Source organism: Lissotriton helveticus, chromosome 10 (genome assembly GCF_964261635.1).
Source record: "Lissotriton helveticus chromosome 10, aLisHel1.1, whole genome shotgun sequence".
NCBI lineage: Eukaryota > Metazoa > Chordata > Amphibia > Caudata > Salamandridae > Lissotriton > Lissotriton helveticus.
The window spans coordinates 416,536,274-416,563,171 of NC_136071.1; the positions used below are offsets into that span (position 1 = coordinate 416,536,274).

The 26,898-nt window shown below is 39.3% G+C and overlaps 1 protein-coding gene across 4 annotated transcripts in view; it reads left to right on the top strand.

The window, feature by feature from the left end:
• The window catches only part of PDIA2 (protein disulfide isomerase family A member 2), a 1,068,054-nt gene that overhangs the window by 465,549 nt on the left and 575,607 nt on the right, over window positions 1–26,898 (top strand). For 2 of the 4 annotated variants that reach the window (XM_078662895.1, XM_078662897.1), the window contains one exon: window positions 6,397–6,444. The exons of the other annotated variants lie outside the window; for them this stretch is intronic. In XM_078662895.1, coding sequence (XP_078519021.1) covers window positions 6,397–6,444 — 48 coding nt within the window. The remainder of the gene's footprint in view (window positions 1–6,396; window positions 6,445–26,898) is intronic. 4 annotated transcript variants of the gene reach the window in all.

Here is a 26,898-nt window from a genome sequence, read left to right on the forward strand (position 1 = left end):
AGACAGCTACAACCACACTTGTGAACAGCATTTCTTACCCCGCTCGGTAGGCGGGGTCATGACTTCACTCAAATGGTGAACAATGGCATGGGAGTCAAGAACATCGCAGAGTAGGGTTATAAGCTGGCCGGTGCTTGTTCTACATTGGCATGCAGCTCTCCCTTTGAAGACTAGATTCCTGTTTGTATTCCCCAGTCTAATATAAACAAGCATTTTTTATACTGCAATCAAAATAAAATAAAGCGGAACAGGACCGTAAATTACGTGTGACGTACATTGCATACAAACTGAGGATTCACGTGTGTTTGTCTATACACTCCAGCACCCGCTTACACATACAGTGGTACCTACACAGCAGCACACACACACTAACAAACATAGATAGATACACAGTACAGCGTGGGACACGCACACAAACACAGTGGCTCACACACGCACACTCACAGTAGGCCACATACAGTAACTCGCTGTACACACACGCGCACACACACGCAGTACATCACGCTCCACATACACAGGCACTCAAGGTTAAATGCACACGCATAAAGTGGCACAGACACAGAGTGAGTCACACACAACTGCAAGGTCAGTAATTGTCAGGTACAAACCCACTCGCAAACAGCGTGACTCACAAGCGCAGTAGTGCATACCCTCACACTGTTACATGCTTAAAGTGGCACACAGTCTAAGATGCAGTGACACATAGACTATTACTATGAAGCACACACACTTAGATAGACATACCTAGGCACGTGCACACGAGCACTCCTAATTTCAGATTTGGACATAGCATTCGCTGCGTTTTGTAGTCTGAGAGGCATTTGAAACACACAACCACCTGCCTTTAGCTCATACACTCAGAAGGTGCCAGCACCTCCTATATCCGCCTTAATGCGCTCTTGTTCTGCCAATTAATTAGCCTCCGAGGGTGGGAGCGGTCGCTCTTGTGATCCCCCCGCCTGCCGGGAGGCTCGGGCACATTACAGACGGAATAGCAGTGGTCCCCACGCCACCAGCTGCCTAATAACTGAGCTGCCTGCAGCCCGGCAGAGCACAGCTGGGACCTGCCCCACCAGGCTCGGCACCAACAGCTCCCCTAATCAGCTGGGCCAGCCGGCCACTGCGAGCCGCTCTTTAGTGGGCAGATGGTGTGACTTTGGACACTTTTACCTGCGTTAAAGTATTGCATGCCTCCCTCGCCCCCCCCTCACTCCCCTCAAACTATACACCCCTGCTTTCAAGTGGAGGCTGGAGGGCATCTTACTCATTCTAGAGACTAATTACAACTCTGATTTCTAGTGTTTATTTGGAAGGGGCACAGAAGTTGCAATTGTGTGTTGCATTATTTCTTATCAAGCACGTAGCAGCAAACACCTGGGTAGGTCAAATGCATGAGAGTATTTTTCTAGGGTTTATCCCAAGCTCAAGCATTTAAAAGTACTTTGAGATGTGATAAATGTCCAAGATCACACAGGGTGTGCCTGCAATGACACTGTAATTGTGCCCAGCTATCAGGTTTTACAATTTGCACTTCAGCCGCTGGATGGTAGGTAGGATTTGTAAAGTGTGCCCAGGATCACACAGTGTGGTCATGCAGCAGTTTAATTGTCTACTGGACCAATAAAACTAACATTGTCCAGTATACCAATCAAAATTGCTCTCCAAAGACACCAGGCAAAGCAGACGCTCCCTCAAACAGATCACCAAGCGCAATTTACCCTACTTACAGCCTAGCCTGTTCTCTGTCGAGACTTTAGCAATCTTTAGAGCACAAGATAAGATCTTTTCACATGGAAGAGTCAGACGCATTGCAATACTACTTAAGAAACAAGCATTGGCATAGACAATAGGTCTCGCCTTTGGGACCTTATACGTGTTTAGCCATGCAACAGTTGATGTTGCTGCACCAAGGATATTATGCTGCATAACTAAATACTTAGAAGGTCCCAAAGGCGAGACCTATTGGCTATGCCAATGCTTGTTTTTCTTTCACTTCGTTATCTATTTTGTTTTTCACAATTATACCCTCTTCTGTCTTTTCTTCGGTAAATAGATCTATTAAACAGTATCTCTTCTTTACTCCCTATAGCTGTCTTTCTTTTAACATCACTCTCTGTTTACTTTCCTTATACTTACACTTTTTAAAAAAAAAAAAAAATTTTGGGTTAGCTCCCGGTCCGCGTACCGGGAAGCTAACCCGGGAGCGAACCAAAAGAAATAGAGCTTGCCAGAGTGCTAAACATTGTAGCTATTTTTTTTGAAAGGGAAGGTAGTTCTGAAAAGAACTTTTTTTTTATATTTTTGTTGTTTTATATTTTTTTTTTATTTTTTGAACATTTTTTGGTTTTTTTGTATTTTTTGAACGATTTTATATTTTTTTTGGTTTTTTTGGGGGGGGGAAACAACAAAAAACAGGCGTTGAAAAGGGCTCAACAGGAGCAAAAAAAAATTACTGGGGGCGGTTAGGGCAATCATGGTGTTCATATGCAAGGTTGAGTGCATTGATGCTCATGTTGCCACAAGCTAATAATGCACGACAGTGCATACATAAATGTATCATATGCCCAAAATTTTGTTGGATATTTGGCACAGTTTCCCGTGCCTCCTCTGGTGTTAAAGAAACCGGTATTGTTGGTCTGGCCACAGGAGTTGGTCTAGGATTGTCCAGCATATCCCTTAATTCCGCCCGGCTGTAATTTAGGGGATGTTTCCTCGTCATGTGCCTATGCATGGTGTGATTACCATAACTGTATTTTTTGTCCGTCCCTCTGGACAATTGTTCCTTGCATATGAGGCAGGTGACATACCTCGCGTTGACTTTGTTTTGTCCACGAGGCATCGAAAAAAACTGCCAGATGAAACTGGCTTTCTTTCTGGAAACCCGGGGCAACTCTTCCAGGAATTGTGGTTCTTCTCCCTCCTCATCCATTTCTTCATCTTCCTCCTCAGTGTTGGTAATCACCTGGGGAGGTGGTCCTCTCTTCCCATGAGGAGGTGGAGGTGGTGGTGGGGGTCCACCAGCTGAAGCAACCAATGAAGCCATTTTCACACAAGCAAAATAGGTCTTCCAACAAGCAAAATAGGTCTTCCTCTCACAATGATGAAAGTCAGAGTGAGGAAAGAAGGAGGGGTTTTCATCATTTGGAAAAAACAATACTTCTCAACCAATGAAAAGTGTTATTTTTAGGTCACCTGACCTAGCCTTCCATAATTATGAAACTAAAAGTGAAATGAACCAATGAAAAGTTTTATTAACAAGTCACATGACCTCTCACGCTCATGTTACGCGCTGCGGAACGCTCCCCGGTTAGCTTCCGGGTCGCTCCGCTTCGCGCCTCGGTCCGCGCCCCGGGACACTTCCGGGTGCGCTAACGCGATACGTCACAAGACGCATTTCGCGGCAACGCGATATGTCGCGCTTTCGCGCCGCGGATCGCTTCCGGGGAGCTGCGTTTCGCGCCTCGGTCCGCGCCCCGGGGCACTTCCGTGTGCGCTAACGCAGTACGTCATAAGACGCATTACGCGGCAACGCGATACCGTCACTATGTTGATTTCTTACCGGTTCGCGGACCGGATCGCGGAATCAAATTGAGCTAACGGGAAGCTTCCCGGTTCGCGGACCGGGAGCGAAACAAAAAAAATATTTAAAAAAAATTATTAATAAACATATAAAATATATTTTTGGATTTAAAGAAGAATACATTTTACAGCTATAGATATTAGCTTTTAAAAAACCAATGAAATTCATTGAAAAAACCATAGGTTATAGACCATATATAGTTAGGAATTAGCATTTACAAAACCTTGAAAATTCACTGAAAAAACCATAGGTTATAGACCATATATAGTTAGGAATTAGCATTTAAAAAACCTTATTTTACTCACACAAAACCAATGAAATTCCATATATAGTTAGTTGTACTAACTATATATCGCGCACCCGCAATCCACTGCTGATCATGTCACATATTACATCATTCATGACATGGTCAGTGACATCACTGATGACATCACTGATGACATCTCAAATGACATCACTGATGACATCACTGATGACATCTCAAATGACATCACTGATGACATCACTGATGACAACATCCAGTGACTGTATTTTTCTGTAAAGTTAAAATATGTCTTACATATTGAAGAATGAGTGGATGTATAAGTGTCTGGATGAAGGATTTAGTAGGTGCATGACTGACTGTATGAGTGAGTGGTTAAATGTGTCTCATTGAGTGCATGGGTTAGTGACTAAACTGTCTTAATTTGTGCATCATTATGTCTGTTGTTCTGTAAACTGCTGCATGTGTTGATCAGTAGCTATATGAGTAACTATATGGGTTATTGATTGGTTGCCCAAGCATTTGTATGGGAAACTGAGAGTGTGTGTGGGTGGCTGGGAAGGTGTATGACTCTGTGCATAATGTATGGGTTCAAAAGTGCATGTGGAAACAGCTGTATGGGTGGTTGACTGTGTGCATGACTGTATTGGTGAGTGAATGGATATCTCAGTGCTACATGTCAAAGTAAGTACATATGTAAAACACAGTACATGTGAGAGTTGACATATATAAATAACTGTGCATAAGAGCCAGTGAATGTGTGAGTGGCTGTATGGATCATTGTGCTCTTGTATCCAGGATTGTATAAGTGAGTAAATATGTTTAGTATATGTTTGAATAAGTAAGGTGTGTTTAACTGTATAGTTAAGGAAATGGAGGTGTGATTGATTGTTTGCATGACTGACTAGGTGTGTGTGTAACTTCATGGATGAGTGACAATCTGCGAGTCTGTGTTTACACTGAGTGTATCTAAGGTTATATTAGAGTCTGAAGAGGTTCATCGTATTATCACATGAATGATGTCATCAGTGATGTGATCAGTAATGTCAAATGAGATGTCATCAGTGATGTCATTTGAGATGTCATTTGAGATGTCATCAGTGATGTCATCAGTGATGTCATTAGTGATGTCATTTGAGATGTCATCAGTGATGTCATCAGTGATGTCATCAGTGATGTCATTTGAGATGTCATCAGTGATGTCATCAGTGATGTCATTTGAGATGTCATCAGTGATGTCATCAGTGATGTCACTGACCATGTCATGAATGATGTAATATGTGACATGATCAGCAGTGGATTGCGGGTGCGCGATATATAGTTAGTACAACTAACTATATATGGAATTTCATTGGTTTTGTGTGAGTAAAATAAGGTTTTTTAAATGCTAATTCCTAACTATATATGGTCTATAACCTATGGTTTTTTCAGTGAATTTTCAAGGTTTTGTAAATGCTAATTCCTAACTATATATGGTCTATAACCTATGGTTTTTTCAATGAATATATATATATATCAAAATCTAAACGGGAAGCCCCATTGAAGCAAAGCCACACGAAGTTCAGATCAGCACGTTTATTTGCATCCATTTCACTGCTCGCTCCTTGACAGCTTTCAGAGCAATCTTTGAACATGTAAAGCCTGACGCGTTTCAGGAAATAATCCTTTCTTCAGAGGCATTGTTCACGAAGGGCTGGAAGAGCAGTTGCTGGCCGCGTCTGCTCATATAATCACTGGCACCTGCCATAGTGGGCGTGGCTACATCGCAAAGCCTTCTGTGCCTTGTAGTACGCTGGCCCTCTTCCCACAGTGGGGCCACTCAACAGTCCTTAAAATTTGAACCAAGTGTTCACCAAGTGGAGTAAAGTAAAGCACTGTAAGCCCTCAGATTGTGCATTGCAGCAGTGAATTCGTGCTCAAGGCAGCACCACCTGCATTGGAGCTGCTCTTGTCTTCGTTCCGTCTTTGCAAGCCCCATCTCAGAGCCTGCACGAACCCTTCATAAGGTGGGCTTCGCTTCTCGACTGGGCAAACAGCCGAAATCCATCAAAATCTAAACAGGAAGGCCCATTGAAGCAAAGCCACACGAAGTTCAGATCAGCATGTTTATTTGCATCCATTGAGAGGCGATTAATACAGACAGGCTCACTTGAGTAAAACCTTCGGCACCACGAAATCGAGAAGGCTCTGCGGGCCACGCCCACTGCCGCAGGAGTCTGAAATATAAAGCAGGTGCACTGTTGACTGTCTGTTTGTTGCAAGTAACGCCATTGATGAAGGGAGACAACCCGAAACGCGTTTGGCGGTTCGAATTAAGGGATGACCTGTACCCGCCTTAACTGACTGCAGCGTTCCAATAAATTGGCGAAAGGACAATAACCTACCTGTGTGGCTTTTCCTTTGGGGGCAACCTTTATTTTTGGATATATATATATATATATATATATATATATTTCTTTATTTTTTTTGTTTTTTAAAAAAATTTTTTTTTTTTTTGCAACAAGAAGGCGCCACACTCAGGAACTTGATTTTCTTTTTACAATTTATTCAACAGAGCCCAGTCTGTACACCGACGCGTTTCAGCCTTGCAGCCTTGGTCACGGTAAGTGGTAATACCTTCAGCAACTGTTTTTATACAACTTCCTGTTTGTCATGCCCATGAATTCTGGGACATGTAGTTTCAATATTAACACAATTGAACCACAGTGAGGACATTCTATGTACATATAAACAGTTTTTGGTGCATTTCTTACCCTTTTCACAGTATTTATAGCGGCAGATGTTACTTTTTGGTGTATTACTAAAAAAAAATATATATATATATATATATATATATATATATATATATATATATATATATATATTACCTACTGGCGGTCGCCAGTAGGTATATATAGTTAGGATTTTTTCCCTATGGGATTTTTGAAAATTCTATGTCTAATAACTTTGGCGTTTGTGGACGGAATTGGCTGAAATTTTCAGGAAAATGGAACATTTTGTTTCTGAGCAGCCCCTGAAAATTTTGGGGGGGTTCGTCCAGGGGGGGCCGAGAAAAAAGGGGGGTCCCAAAACGTGTTTTTAACATTGAGTTTTCCATAGGGCGGTTAGCCTCACTTTTAGCCCGAACGGCTGAATGGATTTGCACGAAACTTGGCAAAATTGTAGGGACTGGTAGCCCGATGTGCCTTTTGTAGGTCTCAATATATGTGCTCCAGTGGATTTTGAGAAATTAACGTTTAAAAAAAGATATATATCTGTAAGCGCGCTCTGGGCAGCGCTCCGGTCCGCGGACCTTAAGCGTACCGGAACTTCGCGTAGCTAAGCTGATTGGCTCTCCGGTGTCTGTCAACATTCTAAACAGTCCGGAGCGGCCGCCATCTTGTCTCTCGGTAGGATTGAGAGACAAGAGGAGGCCAAAACAAAGGGGGAAATAACCATAAGGGGGCATACTAGCTCCTCCCTGACCCCCTAGGTTTGATGTGGAGGCTTTAAAGGGGCCCCGCTAAGCAAAAAAAAAAAATTTTTTTTTTATTTTTTTTCGTGGTTAGCGCCCGGTACGCGAACCGGGAAGCGTTCTGGGGAGCGTATCACAATGAAAAATGAATGATAGACTTTTCAAATGCTGTATGTTAATTGATTGTTGGTTTTGTTGATTATTTATTTTTTTTTTTTAAGTTTTTTTTATTGTGTTTCATAATTTATTAAACTTTCTAACATTTCATTGTCAGAAATTTCATAATCATGGAATATAGATTGTAGTCTCTGAGGTTGTAAAATGTCCTCATTTGCAAGGAGGTTATCTACTGCTTGTACACATTGCAGTAGTTCTTGGTCCCAAGATTCATCCATAAATTCAATCTCATTTGGATCAATGATTTCTGTGTTGGACTCTGGAAGGACAATTTCAAATGAAATGTTTTGTTCACTTTCCATTTTTCCTGAAATTTGCATAAAAAAATATATATTAGTAGAGGTAGGGCACAGTTGGGATTAATTTTAGATAGGCAGTTTTTAACAGAGAATTTATCTTTGGGCAGTGTATAGTATCAGAGTGGAAGTAGGAATATAAAAAAGTGTATCTAAATTTATAAGTACTACAGAGGGATAGTATATAACTAACAGAAAAAGTTTGCCATATTAACTTAAAGTGCTCAATATACTTCAGTTTTAAAAATAACAACTTACCTTTAAAAAGAAGTTGAAGTTATTAATGAAAATTCTAATAGAAATGTACACCAGGAAGTAGTAGTCAAAATGGCTGTGTTTCCTTCTCTTCCTTTATATATATTCGGGTACATAACCAATTAAATGTCAGGTAAAAAAAGTAGAAAATGAAAGTAACATTTTAATTGGTTGTCAATTCCAACACTTCAGATGTGTTTTGTGAAGTAATTTACCTCACGGTATTTAGTGAGTTCTATAGGCTAAATGGCTAAATGGAATTCCAATCAAATTTGTGAAAATGGTAGGGATTGGTATGTAGTATGAGCTAATCTATATTTGGTGAAATTGTCTCAAGTGGCTTTTGTGTGAACTACTTTCCCACCTTTTTTGATGGTGCGCTTCCCAGGAAGCGACCCGGTACGCGAACCGGTGAGCGCCCTGGTACGCGAACCTTAAGCGTAACGGGAGTCCACCATTTTGTGTTTCGGTCGAATTATGATACAAGATGGAGGGCAAATAATGTTCAGAATAGGTAGAAGGGGGCATGGTAGACTTATCTTGACCCCCTAGGTTTTGTGAGGGTGGCTGAGGAGGCCCATATGTGCGAATAAAATACATTTTTTTTTTAAATTTCGCGAGGTTAGCTCCCGGTACGCGTACCGGGTAGCGCCCCAGGGAGCGTACTTTGTTGAAAATTAGTAAAAAAAGTTAGAGTAAAATAATAATTGTGAGTGATTAGATGTAGGGTAGCTCTGAGAAGAGCTTTTGGGTTTATGGTACATTTTGGTACTTATAAGTAGGTACCAATGCACATTTTTAAATTCAGAGTGAAAACTCTGTTGCCCTCATCTGAGAAGTGAACTCCATCTCCTCTGTAGATATCTTGCATGTAGTAACGCAAGTTATTGTTGTACAGGGAGCCCATTCCATGGTCTCTCATGTAAGCTGAAACAGATTTGTTTACATGCTTCCTCGACTTCTCAATTTGTGGACAAAATTGGTTTGACCACCTCCATTTCTGTCTTTGGCATATATTTGAATATACCAAGGCAGTCTGAGGAAAAAGTGCCATTAATTGCTCAAAGGTGTCCTTTAAAAGCATTTCCAGACCTACACCAGTCAAAGTGCCCAAGTCATTACCTCCACAGTGCACAATTAACAGGTCAGGTTTGGGCAAATGCATAAAGGTTTTCACCAATGGTATCAATTGGTGACATTTTAATCCTCTGTGGCCAAACCACTTAATTTCCACATCTTGTAAATTGAGGTTAGGTAAATTCCTGCTTTCAACGTACCTTTGAGCCCAGTGAATATAACTATGACCAACAATCCAGACAGAAAACATGGTGAGAGAAGGTTCTCCTGCAGTCAGATGAAGTGTGGCAATGAAATGGCAGTTGAAAAAATGTGAGTTTGAAATGAAAAAAACTGTGGAGTTTCTGTGTTCATGAAGTAGTAACAGTGATTGGTGGATTTTGATTGATGAAAACAGAAAGTTAGGGTGTAGAGATGTGTTCTTTGAAAGATGTATTTTGAGTGGTCAATAAAAAATCATTAAATGAAAGAAAGCACTGGATATGCAGGTGCACTGAGAGTTCAGAGTTCAATTGCAACATTGTTGTGTGAATTTGCAAACACCAGAGTTTCTCCAAGAGGTGGTTGCTATGGAAAATAGGCAGAAAGGGCAGAGGGGGAAGGGTTTTCATTTGAAAAAAAGTGAGGGAAGAGTTTTGATTGGGTGACATGAGAAATATGTGTGAAGAATTACACCATTTCTGTGCTTTTCATAGCTGCAGACTCTGGAGTGCATACCTTTTGCTCTGCTGAAGACAAATTGGTGTGTTTCTGAGACTGTTTTCAAACTCAAAGTATTTGCTAAGGTGAGAAAATATTTCTTTACTTTAGATAGAGAATAGTGTGCTTTAAGGAGAAAATTATGATTTATGTGGCGCAAATTGCTTGTAAATATGCTCTCACATGTGCATGGAAAATTTAGATTTTGAATGTTTGTGTTAAATAGCTATGTTAAAAGTGACCAAACCATGCTGGGAAGGCAATCAAAAAACGCTTTCATGTGTTTTAATGACATTTTAAGTCATTTTCTGATGTGCAGTGTTTAGAAATTATGATTTTAAAATCGTTTTTGGGGAAAAGGAATTGTTTATAAAATCATGACAAGGACATAATGGTGTATGGTTCTTTATAAGGCAATTGACTGTTCCTGATGTTATTTTTCTCATTTTAGTGTAAGACCTTTCTCTGTGGCGCAAATTGCTTGTAAATATGCTCTTACATGTGCATGAAAATTTTAATTATCAATGTTTGTGTTACATAGCCATGATAAAAATGAATCAACAATGCAGGAAAACCAATCAAAAAATGCTTTAATGTGTTTCAATGACATTTTAAGTCATTTTCTCATGTGCAGTTTTTTGAAATTATGATTTGAAAATCGTTTTTGGGAAAAAGGAATTGTTTTTAAATGCATGAGAAGGACATAATGGTGTATGGTTTTTTATAAGGCAATTGACTGTCCCTGATGTTATTTTTGCCATTTTAATGTCAGACCTTTCTTTGTGGCGCAAATTGCTTGTAAATATGCTCCCACCTGTACATGGAAAATTTTGATTTTGAATGTTTATGTTACATAGCCATGTTAAAAGTGACCCTACCATGCAGGAAAGCCAATCAAAAAACGCTTTTATGTGTCTTAAGGACAATTTAAGTAAGGTTATGGATACATTTATGATGACTGGTGCAATGAAGTAGAAATCACTTACTTCATTGGTAGGCATTTACAATAAAATGTTCTCCTCTGTTTTGTTCATCAAGCGTAACTTTAATCTGCAATCCTGAGTAGGCCTCACCTTAAACAAACCTCTGGATAGGCCACATATTATTGTCATCCTGATTTAATCATTTATAATGCTAGGGATAGATTTATGATAGGTGTATACCTCTTTTGTGCCACTTAGAAAACATTCTCCATGGGGAAATGACTTAAAATGTCATTAAGACACATGAATGTTTTTTTTTTTTAAACGTTTGCAAATTTTTTGGGTCACTTTCAACATGGCTATGTGTCTGCAACAGTCAAAATCTAAATTTGCAATGTACAGGTGGGAGCATATTTACAAGGAATGTGCTTCATGGGGAAACGTTTGCAATTTTTTTGGGTCACTTTCAACATGGCTATGTGTCTGAAACAGTGAAAATCTAAATTTGCAATGCACAGGTGGGAGCATATTTACAAGGAATGTGCTTCATGGGGAAAGGTCTTATAATGTAATATGGGAAAAATGACATTAGAGATACTGAAATGCTTTATAGAGAAGCATACACCATTATGTAATTGTCATAATTTTGCAAACCATTACTTTTCCCCAAAAACGATTTTCAAATTATATTTTGAAAACACTGCACATGTGGAAAATACTTAAAATGTCATGTACATATGGTGGTTCATCTGTAACAAGATAAGAAGCTTAGGGATACATTTATGATGACTGGTGCAATAAAGTGGACATTACTTACTTCATTGGTAGGCCTTTACATGTATTATCTCCTCTGTATTCTTCATCAAGCGTAACTTTGATCTGCAACCCTGAGTAGGCCTCACCTTAAACAAAGCTCTGCATAGGCCACACCTTATCGTCATCCTGAATTAATCATTTAAAATGCTAGGGACAGATTTATGATAGGTGTATGCATCTTTTGCGCCACTGTGCGTCACTTTTGTGACGCAGTGGCGGTGCAAAAGATTTGCTATGAGGCGAGAAAATTACAAATTGATGCATTTAGGCAGATGTGTCATGGTGTAAAAAAAACGTGCCACATGAAACCGATGCAGCAGTGGATGTGCCAGTCATTTTGCGCCGCTGTTCCGCCACCCATGGTGTGCTGTATTTACAATGCGGCGCAGCATGGGGCAAAAATGGCACAGATGCGTGACGTATCTGTGCTGTAAAGGTGGCGCATTGCTGGAGTTGTATCGTAAGTGCGATGCAGCTCCAGCAAGGCTCAGGGGTGCCCCATCTATACAATGCTGCGTCAAGACCTATGCAAGCTTCAAGCAGGCGCAGGGTTTTGAAGCAGCTTTCTCCTATCTGATTGTAAATGCGGCACACCATGGGTGGTAAAACAGTGGTGCACATTAACTGGTGCATGCCTGGGGATCTGCCATTTAATATAAATCTGCACTTTAACATTTGAGTATGTGCAGGGAACACAGAGTCGTTGAGGCTTATCCAAGGTTAAGAACAGATGAGTCCTGTTCAGTGAAAAATTAGACATAGGCTTCACCTGCTCAGCATCGCTGGACATGGTTAAATAATAGCTGCAAAATGTTACTCTTGTTAAATAATTTTACTATTATAATCTGTGAGATTTGTCTCTTACTCTGCAACATCTCATTGTTGTTATCTTTCTTTAAAGATAAAGACAACCTCAACATGAGCGACAATCTGCAATCAGTTGATTTTGACCTCATCATTGAACTTGTAATTGAAACATCAGTGGATGTTGATCCATTGGATGATTTAAATCCTGAGGATGAAGAAGAGCGTGATGAGGATGCAGATTTGTCTGAATTATATGATATCGGATGGGAAGCTGACTTGCTTCAGCCTTTGGAATTATAAACATTTATTTTTAAAATTTATAATCAATAAAAAGTAAAAAGGTAAACCGTTTAATTTAAAAATAAAAACACCTTCAAAAACAGGTTATGTGTAGTGTTTTCAATAAAATATTAAAATATGCTCATAAAATTAGATCAGATTCACATATAAAATAGCATAGGTAACATAAATATAAATGTCATTTCTTTTCTGGTATTTCTGTATTGTAAAAATGGCAATGACTAAAAAATCTTCAAAATAAAATGTCAAGTAGTGTGTTATATTTTTGATCACTATTAATGATTTACTGTTTGATAATAATGTTTAATAACATTTTTTAGTATCTTTTTCCTCAGATTCAACTGCAGATCATTTCAAGATGCCTACAAAAATAAGAGAGATGAAGGCTGCAAAACGTCAAAGACAGCAGGAGAAAAAAAAAATGCAGCAGTCCTCTAACAAAAAGATTTCTCAAGCCATGAAGAAAGCACCGGGTAAGAGCTCTAAATATTTCATAAGAAATATTTGTAATAAAAAAAATATTAGTACAGAAAATGTTTCAATCCATAAAATGACAAGTAAATCAAATGGAAAGAAAAGGACAAATGAAAATGTTACTGCTAGAGCAAGAGATAAATCTGTGCATGATAGTAGAAGGAAACAACAGTTTACGGAGATTCGTAAACGAATGTTCCGTAACAGGATAATTGGCAATTTGTTAAAAAATATTAAGAAAGGTCAACAGAAATTAGTTTTTTATAGGAGAAAAAAAAAAGTTGAGAAAGTTATTGATCAGGCTTTTGAAATTAAACGTAAGTTATTTATTTTGATAATCAATAGAATTAGGAAGCTAAACAAGGCAATTTTTGATTTCAAAAGAAATAGTAGATGGAAGAGAATAGTTAATCGTAGTAATTTTTGTGAAGTTTTTTCTGGAGAATGGATACATAGTTCAAGCTGTGAGGCATTTTTTAATGAAGAGAGTTATTTCCAGGATAATGATTTGGTGCATGCAGTTGACATCAGTGGTCGTGCTTATGAAGTGAAAGATGGTTGTCCAGTTGAAAAAGAAAAACTTGTGACAACAGAGGCAGAAGAGTTGTTAGGTAATGAGGTTTTAGGAAGACGTGCTAAGGGTCCTGTGTACACCTGGAAGTGTAGTAGTATTTGCAGTGTGCGACAGGATTCCATCAATTTGCTTTGTGATTTTGTACGGACATTTAACAAGAAAAGTTTGAAGCAGAAAATAAGGTTGTTGCAAGAATTAGATCCTTGCAGAGTGAGAGAAGTGACAGGTTTGCATGGTCATTCACTGGCTTGTCTTTCCAGGAGAGTATGCCAGAGTGTTTTTCATCATTTCAGGATGCTAGCAGTGCATCATAACAAAGTGAGGAAGTTAGTTAGACTGTTGTATTATGCTAAGAGTCCAGCAATTATGCTGAAACAATTATGCGCTGCTCTTTTGCATGGTTCTGAAATAGATGTGAAGAATATATGTGAAGAAATTGAGTTTTGTTACTTTGGAAGTAAAGAGGAGAATGTTGAAATTGAGCAAGAAGTAGAGGGTCATTTGGAAGATAGTGTACAGGTTTCCAGTACAGATAATTTCCAGAGGGAAATTGCGACGTTTGACATGAAATCAAGTGAGAGGCCTAATTTCACTTGTGTGTGTTGTAGACGCACTTATTATAAGAATCAGACTAAGTTAGTGGATTTATATGCAAAAAGTGAAAGGGAAAATAATAGTGAATGGAAGGATTTTGCAACATACTTGATGGTAGAAAATTGTTTTGATTTGGGATTGGATCAACGTGTGTGTACTTATTGTTGTAACAAATTAAAACAAAACCAGATGCCTGCTAGAGCAGTTCATAATAATCTGGAATTGGTTGAGATTCCTTCTGAATTGAAGGATTTAAATACTTATGAATCTATTTTGATTCAAAGTATCCATCCCTTTCAGGCTATTGTAAGAATGGAGCCAAAGACAGGGAAATTGCCTCCATCAGATTTACAGAGAGGATTAAAGGGAAGAGTTGTTTATTTGCCTCTAGATTTGAAGAAAAACATTAACACAATTGGAGTAGAAAAAGTGGAAGAGGAACCTCTGGTTATCTTAGTTAATGGGGTTCCGACAAAGAATAAGAAAATATGGCAAGATTTAGTAGATGTTAGGAAAGTTAAAAAGGCAACATTGTATTTGAAAAAAAATAATAAATACTATAAGAATGTATATGTTGCAGAAGAGGAAGTAAGTGAGGAAGAGGATAGCGATTTGTGTGCTGGTCAAATTGAGAAAGTAGAACCCTCTACTAGTGAGGAAATATATGAACATTATAGTGTTCATCCTTTGCATTCAAAGGAAGTCATGGGGAATGCTATTGAGTTGTTTCAAATGAAACAAGCCAAAGGGAGTCCCATTAGTGTTTGGGAGGAAAGTTTGGAAGCTCGGTGTTTCCCACAGCTTTTTCCAACAGGTCAGGGAGGAAGATATGATGAGCGACCTCATCAAATTCCTGCTTCTGAATACCGGACTTTGCGATTGTATGCAGGAGATGCTAGGTTTCGACAATGCATTCCTTATTTGTTTCATCTCCTGTTTGAAAGTGATCTGTCTGGACTGTCATATGCAGTGAACCACATCTTGAAAAGTGGTATACACATGCAAAACATCTCAGCAAGTGATTTTATGGATAAAGTGAATGTCCAAGATAGTATTTTGGAATCTCACCTGATTAATCTCATGGCGTGTCAGCGTGGTACTAATGAGTACTGGTACCGTCGTCATGGTGATTTAAAATGTATGCTGAGGAACTTAGGTACTCCCACATGGTTCCTCACTCTGAGTTGTGCCGAGTATGGCTGGGAAGACTTACTTCAATTTCTACGAGAGGCAAATGCTAACGTAGAAAACATCGAATTCAAGACACCCGGAGAACTGTGCTCTTTGGATCCAGTCAATGTATGTAGGTACTTCAATCATAGATTTGAAGCTATGATGTCTTTCATCATGAATAAGAAGAATCCACCTCTTGGAGAGGTGTTGGATTTCTTCTGGAGAAAGGAGTACCAAGCAAGAGGAGCTCCTCATATACATATGTTGCTGTGGATCAAGGATGCACCTAAATTTGGAACGGATCCAGAAGACTCAGTGATGAGTTTCATCCAACAGTATTCTACGTGTGCTGTTCCAAACGCAAAGGAGAAGAAAAGCCTAAGAGAAAAAGTTCTGCGTTTCCAAAGCCATCGATGTGGAAAGTACTGCCGTCGTAAATTCCGAAACAAAGACAAGTTCTACACCAAATGTCGTTTCGGCTTCCCACGACCGGTGATTTCTAAAGGAAGAGTAAACAGTTTGATGTCTTCGCTGCGACATAATGTGATGAAGAAATCACCTAAAAACACTTACAATTTGAAGAGGAACGAAGAGTCCAAGTATATCAACGACTACAACCCGGTGATTTTGTCCATGTGGAATGCTAACATGGATATACAGTTTGTGGCTGATAACTGTATGGCTGTGGCTCGGTATGTGACGTCGTATATCACCAAAAAAGAGAAGACAGAATTGAAGGATATGTGGGAGGACATTTCCCATGAAAAGAGCCTCAGCAAGAAGTTGTACAGTTTCAGTCTGAAGATGTTGTCGCATCGAGAAATCGGAGCGTACGAATGTTCTGACCGGTTGTCTTCAGCAAGTCTCTATGCCAAGTCCAGGAGTATCGTTTGGGCGAGTCTTGGTCTTGCTGCAACGCGTAATCGAGTTCTCAAACCTGTGCGGGAAATTGAGTATTTGGCGGAAAAGGAGCCAAACAGTACCGACATTTTGAAGACAAACATGTTGGATACATATTATCCAAATCGAAGCAGTCACCTAGAGAATGTTTGTCTGTATGAGGTTCTGCAAAATTACATGTTCAAGAGGAACATCAAAGAAGATACTGAGAAAGGAGTGTATGCTGTAATAGGAAGTGAGGGATGTCTGGTCAAGCAAAGAAAATGCCACTTGATAAACCATCGAAAATTGAGTGGCGAATCTCCTGAAAAAAAGGAGTTTTTCTATTTAGCACTTTTGCAACTTTTCAAGCCTTGGCGTGCAGAAGAGGAACTGCTTGGAGATTTCCTCTGTTACGAAGACTCTTTCAATGCCGCCAAGGAGACCATAGAATGTCCTGCTTTTCCCAAATATGTAGAAATGTTGAATGCGGAAATTGAGCAGGAAGCAACGATTGCAGCCGAGATTGCCAGAGACAGTTCTCAGGACAGTCAGAGTTCTGCTTCATTGAGTCAGGATCCACTAGGAGGACCTCTTATTGAAAATGAAGCTGCCACTGCTATGAATGAGGTGGAAAGAGCCATGGCACATGCTCAAGAGGATGCGGTTAACTTAGAAGAGTTGGAAAGGCAACTCAACGTTGAGCAGAGGAAAATATATGACGAAGTTACCATGCAAATTGATCATGGATTAAGTCATGATAAGAAAGAGTGCTCATGTACGTCGTTGAAGCCTGTCCGACTGTACGTTAGTGGAGAAGCGGGAACTGGAAAAAGTTTCCTCATTAAAGCAATTTCATGCTATTTGCAGGAAAGGACAGAGTCATCACTGTCTTGTGTTGTCACTGCTCCAACTGGACTGGCAGCACATAATATTAAAGGGATTACTTTACATCGTTTACTGATGCTGCCAGTGGAGCATGACAACAAATTAGAATATCACAAGCTATCTGGAGATGCTTGTTTTGAAGTTTCAAGAATCTTGAGGAAAATGAAACTTCTTATCATTGACGAAGTAAGCATGGTTTCCAATGTCATGCTTGCCTTTGTGCATTTGAGGATGCAAGAAGTTCTCAAAACAGAGTATGATGTGTTATTCGGTGGCAAACACATCATTGTTTTTGGAGATCTTCTGCAGCTGACACCAGTGAAAGGGCAACCTGTGTTCAAAATGCTCACGCATGAAGATACCAGGAAGTGCCTAGGCAGCATTGGCAACGTCAATATATGGTTAAACTTCAATTATGCTGAACTGCATGAAAATATGCGTCAGGCAAAGGATGAAGTTTACAAGACTATTCTACAAGATGTTAGAATTGGAAAAGTGACCGAGCATGGGAAAGAAGCTTTACATGCACGATTACTGACAAATTTATATCCAGAACAAGATGTTGTGCCTGAGAATATTTTTCAGAAAATTACTGATAAGAAATCTGGAATATGTTTGATGCCAACTCTTGCAGAATGTGCAAAATTTAACAACAAAATGTTGCATTTAGAAAAGCAAGAGATTGTGAAAGTGGAAGCTATTGATAGAGTAGAGCATATGGGATCAACAATTATTTTGTCTGAGAATCTGAAAACAAAATTGGATTCATTAGAGAAGAGTATATCTAAAACTGCAGGTTTTGAAAAGACTCTGAATGTGTGCTTGAACTGCCGTATAATTTTAAGAAGGAATTTACATGTTGAAAGAGGTCTGGTAAATGGATCAATGGGTAATGTTGTTGATTTTGTGAAATACAGAAATAGAGATGGAATTGAATTTTTAAAAATTAAATTTGATGGCATTGAGGAAGTACAGCTAATTGCTCGTTGTTCTGCTAGATTTTTGCTTGTAAAAGACTTATATGTTCGCCGTAAGCAGTTCCCTGTTTGCTTGGCATATGCGGTGACAATTCATAAATCGCAAGGTTTAAGTGTAGACACTGCATTGGTGAATATTGGCAGTTCTGTGTTCAAGGAGGGTATGGCATATGTGGCATTGTCACGAGTTAGAACTTTATCGGGATTGTACTTGATTGACTGTGATGTCAGAAACATTTGTGCAGATCTAGATTGTGTTAAGGAATACAATAGGTTAAGAAGAGAGTATGCGCCACATTTGCCTCAGTTTCCTTTGTTTGAGAAACGTCTGGTAGGCCGGAAACGAAGAAATGAGAACAATACTGGAGAGGTTGTAGCAAAAAGACAAAAAGTGAATGAACCTAAAATTACAAGCAGAAACAAAGAGGATTCTGTTGAAGATGTTGTTGGTTTTCAGTTTGAAAACAGTTCTGGTGTCAACTGCTATGCTAATGTAGTAATTAATGTTTTGTTTTCTCTAAAAAATGTAAAAGAAGAGATTGTGGTCAATTCTGATCAAAGATTTTGCAGTTTGTTAAATTCTGTGTTAGAGAAATGTACCACTGATAGAAGAAACATAGAAAGTGTGTCTGAAATTAGAAATCTGTTAGATAAATGTTCAGGCCAAACACAATTCTCTCAAAATATTCAGCAAGATTGTCAGGAGTTTTTAATGTATATGCTTCATGTATTACATGCTGAAGGTGTAGATGTAGATCAGCTGTTTGGGCTTTCTTATCAATGGCAGCATGACTGCGAGAACTGTATGGTATCAAGTACTACTAGTGTAGACTCAGAAAGATTTGTATATTTAACTTTGCCAGACAGTAAATCAGTCTCCTTTAATAAGCTAGTAAAAGGAGCTAATCACAACATGGAGTGTAGCCAATGTAAATCTGAAATGATGTCCACATTATTTATACGAACATATGGCCAGTACATCATTTTAATGTTCCAACGATGTAGGCCTGATGGAACAAAATTGACAACTTTAATAAAAAATTTTGTAGCTTCGCAGTTGTCAATATCAGGAAGGACTTTTGTAACTACAGCAATTATATATCATGACGGCCCTTCAATATCATCAGGACATTACACAGCTTATTTAAAGTCTAGAAATGGCTGGTCATTCTGTAATGATTCTGTTGTAATTTTCAAAAAAAAATTGCCGTATGACCTTAAAAACTCTTACCTGGTGTTTTTAAAACCAAAATTTTAGGAAAATATTCTCGGGATATGATCTGTGGAATTTCAAGAAGTTCTAATGGCTCCTACACAATTTGGCCTTGAGGATAAGTGTAGTTCAGAGACATAACTTCTAATCATAGGATTGGACATCATGGACATGTATGTGCAGTTTAAATGAGTTCAGAAAAACTGTTTCTTTTCATAAGCTAATTAAAGCAGCCAATCAAAACATGGAGTAGAGGGAATGTAAGTCTGCAATGCTGTATACTGTTTTACATTACTTTGTGATTAAAAGTGATGTAGAGAATTAAATAATTGTAGTACTCATAGAGGTAGTGTAAGTCTGCTTCATATTAAGCAGTATCAGTGTCATACGAAATGTAGAACATGACTGAGCAAGAAGGGGAAGATATTACTATTCCAGGATTGTGAAAATGATCTTCAACATTTTAATTCTGAAAGTTGCGGGAATACCAAATGATGGGATTGGCTAACAAGAAATCCAAGAGTTATACATGGCTCTGACAAAATTTGGCCTTGTGGAATCTTGTGGTAGAGAGCAAGAAGTCATTTATTGTATGTAACATGTTTTTAAAAACGATGGAGATTTTCTTTCAGAAACTGGTGGGCTGAAAGTAATAACAGCACAAAAGAGTATAAGCTATTCATAGGACATCCTTGGACGTCATGGAAAGTAAGTTAACTTTAAGGAGTTCTGATTTTTGATTTCTGATCTTGTATGGGTTTTTTAAACACAATCATTTTGATTGTGTTTTTTTTTCCCCGCTGTTACATGATGAATACCTTCAAGTCACTGTTTTTAGTGAATTTTGATACATTCTGAGAACAGCAAAAATAAACCATTTAACATGTATAATTAATTCTGTAATGTTTCCATTTATGATGTATATGTAGAACTGTGTAGAAGGCATGGAGAAGGTGAGGCTTCTGTAAGTGTCAAAGTTGTTGCATGCAGTGCTGCACTTCTGCGTATTCTTTGATATGCTAGACTACATCTGCACAATGAGATACCTAAGCAAAGGAAACAGAAGTGATGTGATTGTGAAATGAGCAAAATAAATTGCATGTATTTCAATTACATCACCTGTGTTTCCTATCATTACGAATCACATTGTGCAGATCAAGTTTAGGTCTGTCCAGGGAAACATAGGAGGTTTGGACTTTGTTGAACATTGCAGTGGACATGACTCACTTCATTGGTAGACCTTCACATGTATTATGTCTTCTATTCTCTTCAACAACTCGAAATTTCATCTGCAACCCTGAGTAGGCCTCACCTGAAACAAAACTCTGGATAGTAGACATCTTATTGGCATCCTGAAGCAATTATTTTAAATTTTAGTGTCTTGCGACACTTTTCTGAGACAACAGCAATGCAAAAGATGCACCATGTTTTAAGATAGGTCTCACTTCATCTCCATCAAGATAGTGTTACTTTAAAATGTATATCTTTAGGACTGTGTAGCTTCTGTAAGTGTCAAAGTTATTGAAAAACTGTTTGTCCTTCAATCTTTGCCCTTGTCTTTTGTAATTTTTCAATACATGTTTTTATATTTTTCAAATGTTTGTTCTCTCTTTCACAGATTGAAAGTATAAAAATAAAAAGTGAGGAATTTAACGACAATTATAAGGTAAGTATTTTGTACTCTTTTCGTTACATTTCTATCACATTGAACTACTATTAGTTCCACTGCTTCATTTCTTTAATCCTCAGTTTCCTGCCTTTGCTACTTCCCTCATTCCTTTCTCTATTACCTACTTACTCAACTCCTTCCACTTTTTTTCTCAGTCCCTCTCTTCTCATAGTTCCTCACTCTTGTTCACTCACTCCGTCTCTATTACTCTTAGTGTCTTAGACTGATCACTGTATCACTATTTGTTCATAATGCTTTCTCTGTGTAGTTGAAGCACACTAAGGGTCATATTATGAATGCAGCCAATAAAATTATTGCTCTTTTTATTGGCAGAAAACTGGTGCAAAAGCGGCTTTAGCGGCAGTTTTCTGCCGCAAAAGCAGCTTTAGCGACACATTTCTGCCTATAAAAGCTGCAAAACTTTTATTGCCTATGTTGATAATATGCCCCTATGTTATTTACATTAGGGCTATATTGTCCAGTATAACAATCAAAATTGCTCTCCAAAGACACCAGGCAAAGCAGACGCTCCCTCAAACAGATCACCAAGCGCAATTTACCCTACTTACAATCTAGCCTGTTCTCTGTCGAGACTTTAGCAATCTTTAGAGCACAAGATAAGATTTTTTTACATGGAAGAGCCATACGTATTGCAATTCTACTTAAGAAACAAGCATTGGCATAGACAATAGGTCTTGCCTTTGGGACCTTATACGTGTTTAGCCATGCAACAGTTGATGTTGCTGCACCAAGGATATTATGCTGCATAACTAAAGACTTAGAAGGTCCAAAAGTCGATACCTATTGGCTATGCCAATGCTTGTTTTTCTTTCAATTCGTTATCTATTTTGTTTTTCACAATTATACCATCTTCTGTCTGTTCTTTGGTAAATAGATCTATTAAATAGTATCTCTTCTTTACTCCCTATAGCTGTCTTTCTTGAAACATCACTCTCTGTTTACTTTCCTTATACTTACTCTTTTTTTTTAAAAAGTTTTTTTTTTGGTTAGCTCCCGGTACGCGTACCGGGAAGCTAAACCGGAAGCGAACCAAAAGAAATAGAGCTTGCCAGAGTGCTAAACATTCTAGCAATTTTTTTGGAAAGGGAAGGTAGTTCTGAAAAGAACTTTTTTTTTTATATTTTTGTTGTTTTATATTTTTTTTGTATTTTTTGAACATTTTTTGTTTTTTTTTGTATTTTTTGAACGATTTTATATTTTTTTTGGGTTTTTTTGGGGGGGGGGAACAACAAAAAACAGGCGTTGAAAAGGGCTCAACAGGAGCAAAAAAAAATTACTGGGGGCGGTTAGGGCAATTATGATTGTCATAAGCCAGGTTGATGGCATTAATACTCATGTTACCACATGATATCAACGCACCACAGTGCATACAAGTATGTTTCATGTGCCCAAAATTCTCTTGGATGTTTGGCACAGTTTCCCGTGCCTCTGCTGGTGTCAATGATATTGACGATGTTGACCTGGCCACAGGAGTTGCTGTTGGGTTTTGTTCCATATCCCGTATTTCCGCCCGGCTGTAATTAAGTGGATGCTTCCTGGTCATGTGCCGATGCATGGTATAGTTCCCATAGCTATACTTTTTATCAGTCCCTCTTGATAATTTCTCTTTGCAGATGAGGCAGGTCACATACCTCGCATTCACTTTCTTTTGCCCTGGAGGGATTGAATAAAACTGCCAGATGAAACTGGCTTTCCTATGGGAAACCCGGGGCACCTCTTCCAAGAACTGTGGTTCTTCTCTCTCCTCTTCCTCTAGGTCTTCCTCTTCCTCCTCTGTGTTGGTGATCACCTGGGGAGGTGGTCCTCTCTTCCCATGAGGAGGTGGAGGTGGTGGTGGGGGTGCACCAGCTGAAGCAAGTACTGAAGTCATTTCTCAAGTATTAATAAAGGTCTTCCTCTCACAATGATGAAAGTCAGAGTGAGGAAAGAAGGAGGGGTTTTCATCATTTGGAAAAAACAATACTTCTCAACCAATGAAAAGTGTTATTTTTAGGTCACCTGACCTAGCCTTCCATAATTATGAAACTAAAAGTGAAATGAACCAATGAAAAGCTTTATTAACAAGTCACATGACTCTAACTTTCATGTTACGCGCTGCGGAACGCTCCCCGGTTAGCTTCCGGTTCGCTGCGCTTCGCGCCTCGGTCCGCGCCCGGGGACACTTCCGGGTGCGCTAACGCAGTACGTCACAAGACGCATTTCGCGGCAACGCGATACGTCGCGCTTTCGCGCCGCGGATCGCTTCCGGGGAGTTGCGTTTCGCGCCTCGGTCCGCGCCCCGGGGCACTTCCGGGTGCGCTAACGCCGTACGTCATAAGACGCATTACGCGGCAACGCGATACCGTAACTATGTTGATTTGTTACCGGTTCGCGGACCGGATCGCGGAATCGAATTGAGCTAACGGGAAGCTTCCCGGTTCGCGGACCGGGAGCGAAACAAAAAAAATATTTAAAAAAAATTATTAATAAACATATAAAATATATTTTTGGATTTAAAGAAGAATACATTTTACAGCTATAGATATTAGCTTTTAAAAAACCAATGAAATTCACTGAAAAAACCATAGGTTATAGACCATATATAGTTAGGAATTAGCATTTACAAAACCTTGAAAATTCACTGAAAAAACCATAGGTTATAGACCATATATAGTTAGGAATTAGCATTTAGAAAACCTTATTTTACTCACACAAAACCATTGAAATTCCATATATAGTTAGTTGCACTAACTATATATCGCGCACCCGCAATCCACTGCTGATGATGTCACATATTACATCATTCATGACATGGTCAGTGACATCACTGATGACATCACTGATGACATCTCAAATGACATCACTGATGACATCACTGATGACATCTCATTTGACATCAATGACCACATCACTGATGATATCATTCATGTGACAATACAATGCATCTCCTCACATTTTAATATAACCTCTGTTTCACCCAGTGTTAAAAAGAGAGTATAATTTTTGAAACCATTGACACACCAATACTAGTTACTACATACGCACTCACTGATTGCTACGTCTACACACACCTTCACTCATTCACCCATACAATCATTCATACATACAATCACTCATCTTTACAACACTATCATATGCACTCATACACCTATACAGACACTCACACTCTGCCACTCATCCATGGAGTTACTCACACACCTAGTCAGTCCTGTAAAGAATCAATCACACTTCCATTTTCTTGTCTATACAGTTAAACATAGAGCACCTTACATTTTCAAACATATACTAACACATACTTACCTTCTTATACAATCATTGATACAAGTACAGATTGATCTGCACAGAGTCACACACCTCCCAGCTAGCCACACACACACTCAGTCTCCCATATAAATACTTGGGCAATCAATCAATAACCCATATAGTTACTCATATAGCTACTGATCAACACATGCAGCAGTTTACAGAACAACAGACATAATGATGCACAAATTAAGACAGTTTAGTCACTAACCCATGCAGTCAGTGAGACACATTTAATCACTCACTCATACAGTCAGTCATGCACCTACTAAATCCTTCGTCCAGACACTTACACATCCACTCATTCTTCAATATGTAAGACATATTTAAACTTTATAGAAACAAAAAATCACTGGATGTTGTTATCAGTGATGTCATCAGTGATGTCATTTGAGATGTCATCAGTGATGTCATCAGTGATGTCACTGACCATGTCATGAATGATGTAATATGTGACATCATCAGCAGTGGATTGCGGGTGCGCGATATATAGTTAGTGCAACTAACTATATATGGAATTTCAATGGTTTTGTGTGAGTAAAATAAGGTTTTCTAAATGCTAATTCCTAACTATATATGGTCTATAACCTATGGTTTTTTCAGTGAATATATATATATATATTTCAACAAAGAAGTGCCCTGAGGCGAGAACGAGCCTTCTGCAGGGTGGCGTTGCCATGAATTTATTTGAATACAGCAAACCCAGTCCAGAGTCACTAATCTTTCTCCTTACGCGTTTTCAAAACCTGACAGTTTCTTCATCAGAGGAATATCACTTTGATGGAAAGTACTGCCCAAAGCATTTATGCGGACGTGTCAGACCAATTACTCCCAGGTGCGTTTTCAATGCATGCTGGTGCTTGTAGTTGTGATAACTGGCATCATTGTTACCTCAGTGGGTTCCATTCAAAAGTGCAGTTTAAAGGCATTAAACTGCCCATGTGGGCCTCCGAGCCGAGGAAGCTGTTGTTTTCATATTTCTGCCCCGCTGTGCCTTTCATCTCGACGTGAAAAGTGTCCGTCGTCAGGCCCACCAAACACTTGTGGTGGCAAGTTCTCTGCGGCCAGGCATGCCGCATTTTGATTTCAACAAAGAAGTGCCCTGAGGCGAGAACGAGCCTTCTGCAGGGTGGCGTTGCCATGAATTTATTTGAATACAGCGTACCCAGTCCAGAGTCACTAATCTTTCTCCTTACGCGTTTAAAAAAGCTGACGGTTTCTTCATCAGAGGAATATCACTTTGATGGAAAGTACTGCCCAAAGCATTTATGCGCACGTGTCAAACCAATTACTCCCAGGTGGGTTTTCAATGCATGGCATGCTGGTGCTTGTAGTTGTGATAAAAAATGTGATAAAAGTTAATACATAATGTCTAATCATTGACATGATATAGCTACGAGGAAACAATACCATATGTCTTATATATATTATTATATAAATATTACCTACTGGCGGTCGCCAGTAGGTATATATAGTTAGGATTTTTTCTCTATGGGATTTTTGAAAATTCTATGTCTAATAACTTTGGCGTTTGTGGACGGAATTGGCTGAAATTTTCAGGAAAATGGCACATTTTGTTTCTGAGCAGCCCTTGAAAATTTGGGGGGGGGGGTTCGTCAAGGGGGGGCCGAGAAAAAAGGGGGGACCCAAAACGTGTTTTTAACATTGAGTTTTCCATAGGGCGGTTGGCCTCACTTTTAGCCCGAACGGCTGAATGGATTTGCACGAAACTTGGCAAAATTGTAGGGACTGGTAGCCCGATGTGCCTTTTGTAGGTCTCAATATATGTGCTACAGTGGATTTTGAGAAATTAACGTTTAAAAAAAGATATATATCTGTAACAGCGGACCGGGCAGCGCTCCAGTACGCGTACTTTTCGCGCAACGGAGCTTTGTGAAGCGAAGCTGATTGGTTCTCCGGCGTCTGTAAACATTCCAAACAGTCCGTAGCGGCCGCCATCTTGTCTCTCGGTAGGATCGAGAGAGAAGAGGAGGCCAAAGCGAAGGGGCAAATGACCATAAGGGGGCATAGTAGATCCTCGCTGACCCCCTAGGTTTGATGTGGAGGTTTTAAAAGGGCCCCGCGGGGCAAAAACAAAAATAATAATAATAATCGAACGGCTGAATGGATTTGCACGAAACTTGGTAAAATATTAGGGACTGGTAGCCCGATGTGCCTTTGCTAGATCTCAATATATGTGCTCCAGTGGATTTTGATAAATTAACGTTCAAAAAAAGATATATATCTGTAACAGCGCACCGCTTCGCGTACTTTTCGCGTTACGGAGCTTTGCGAAGCGAAGCTGATTGGCTCTCCGGTGTCTGTAAACATTCCAAACAGTCCGTAGCGGCCGCCATCTTGTCTCTCGGTAGGATCGAGAGACAAGAGGAGGCCAAAGCGAAGGGGCAAATGACCATAAGGGGGCATAGTAGATCCTCGCTGACCCCCTAGGTTTGATGTGGAGGTTTTAAAAGGGCCCCGCGGGGCAAAAAAAAAAAATAATAATAA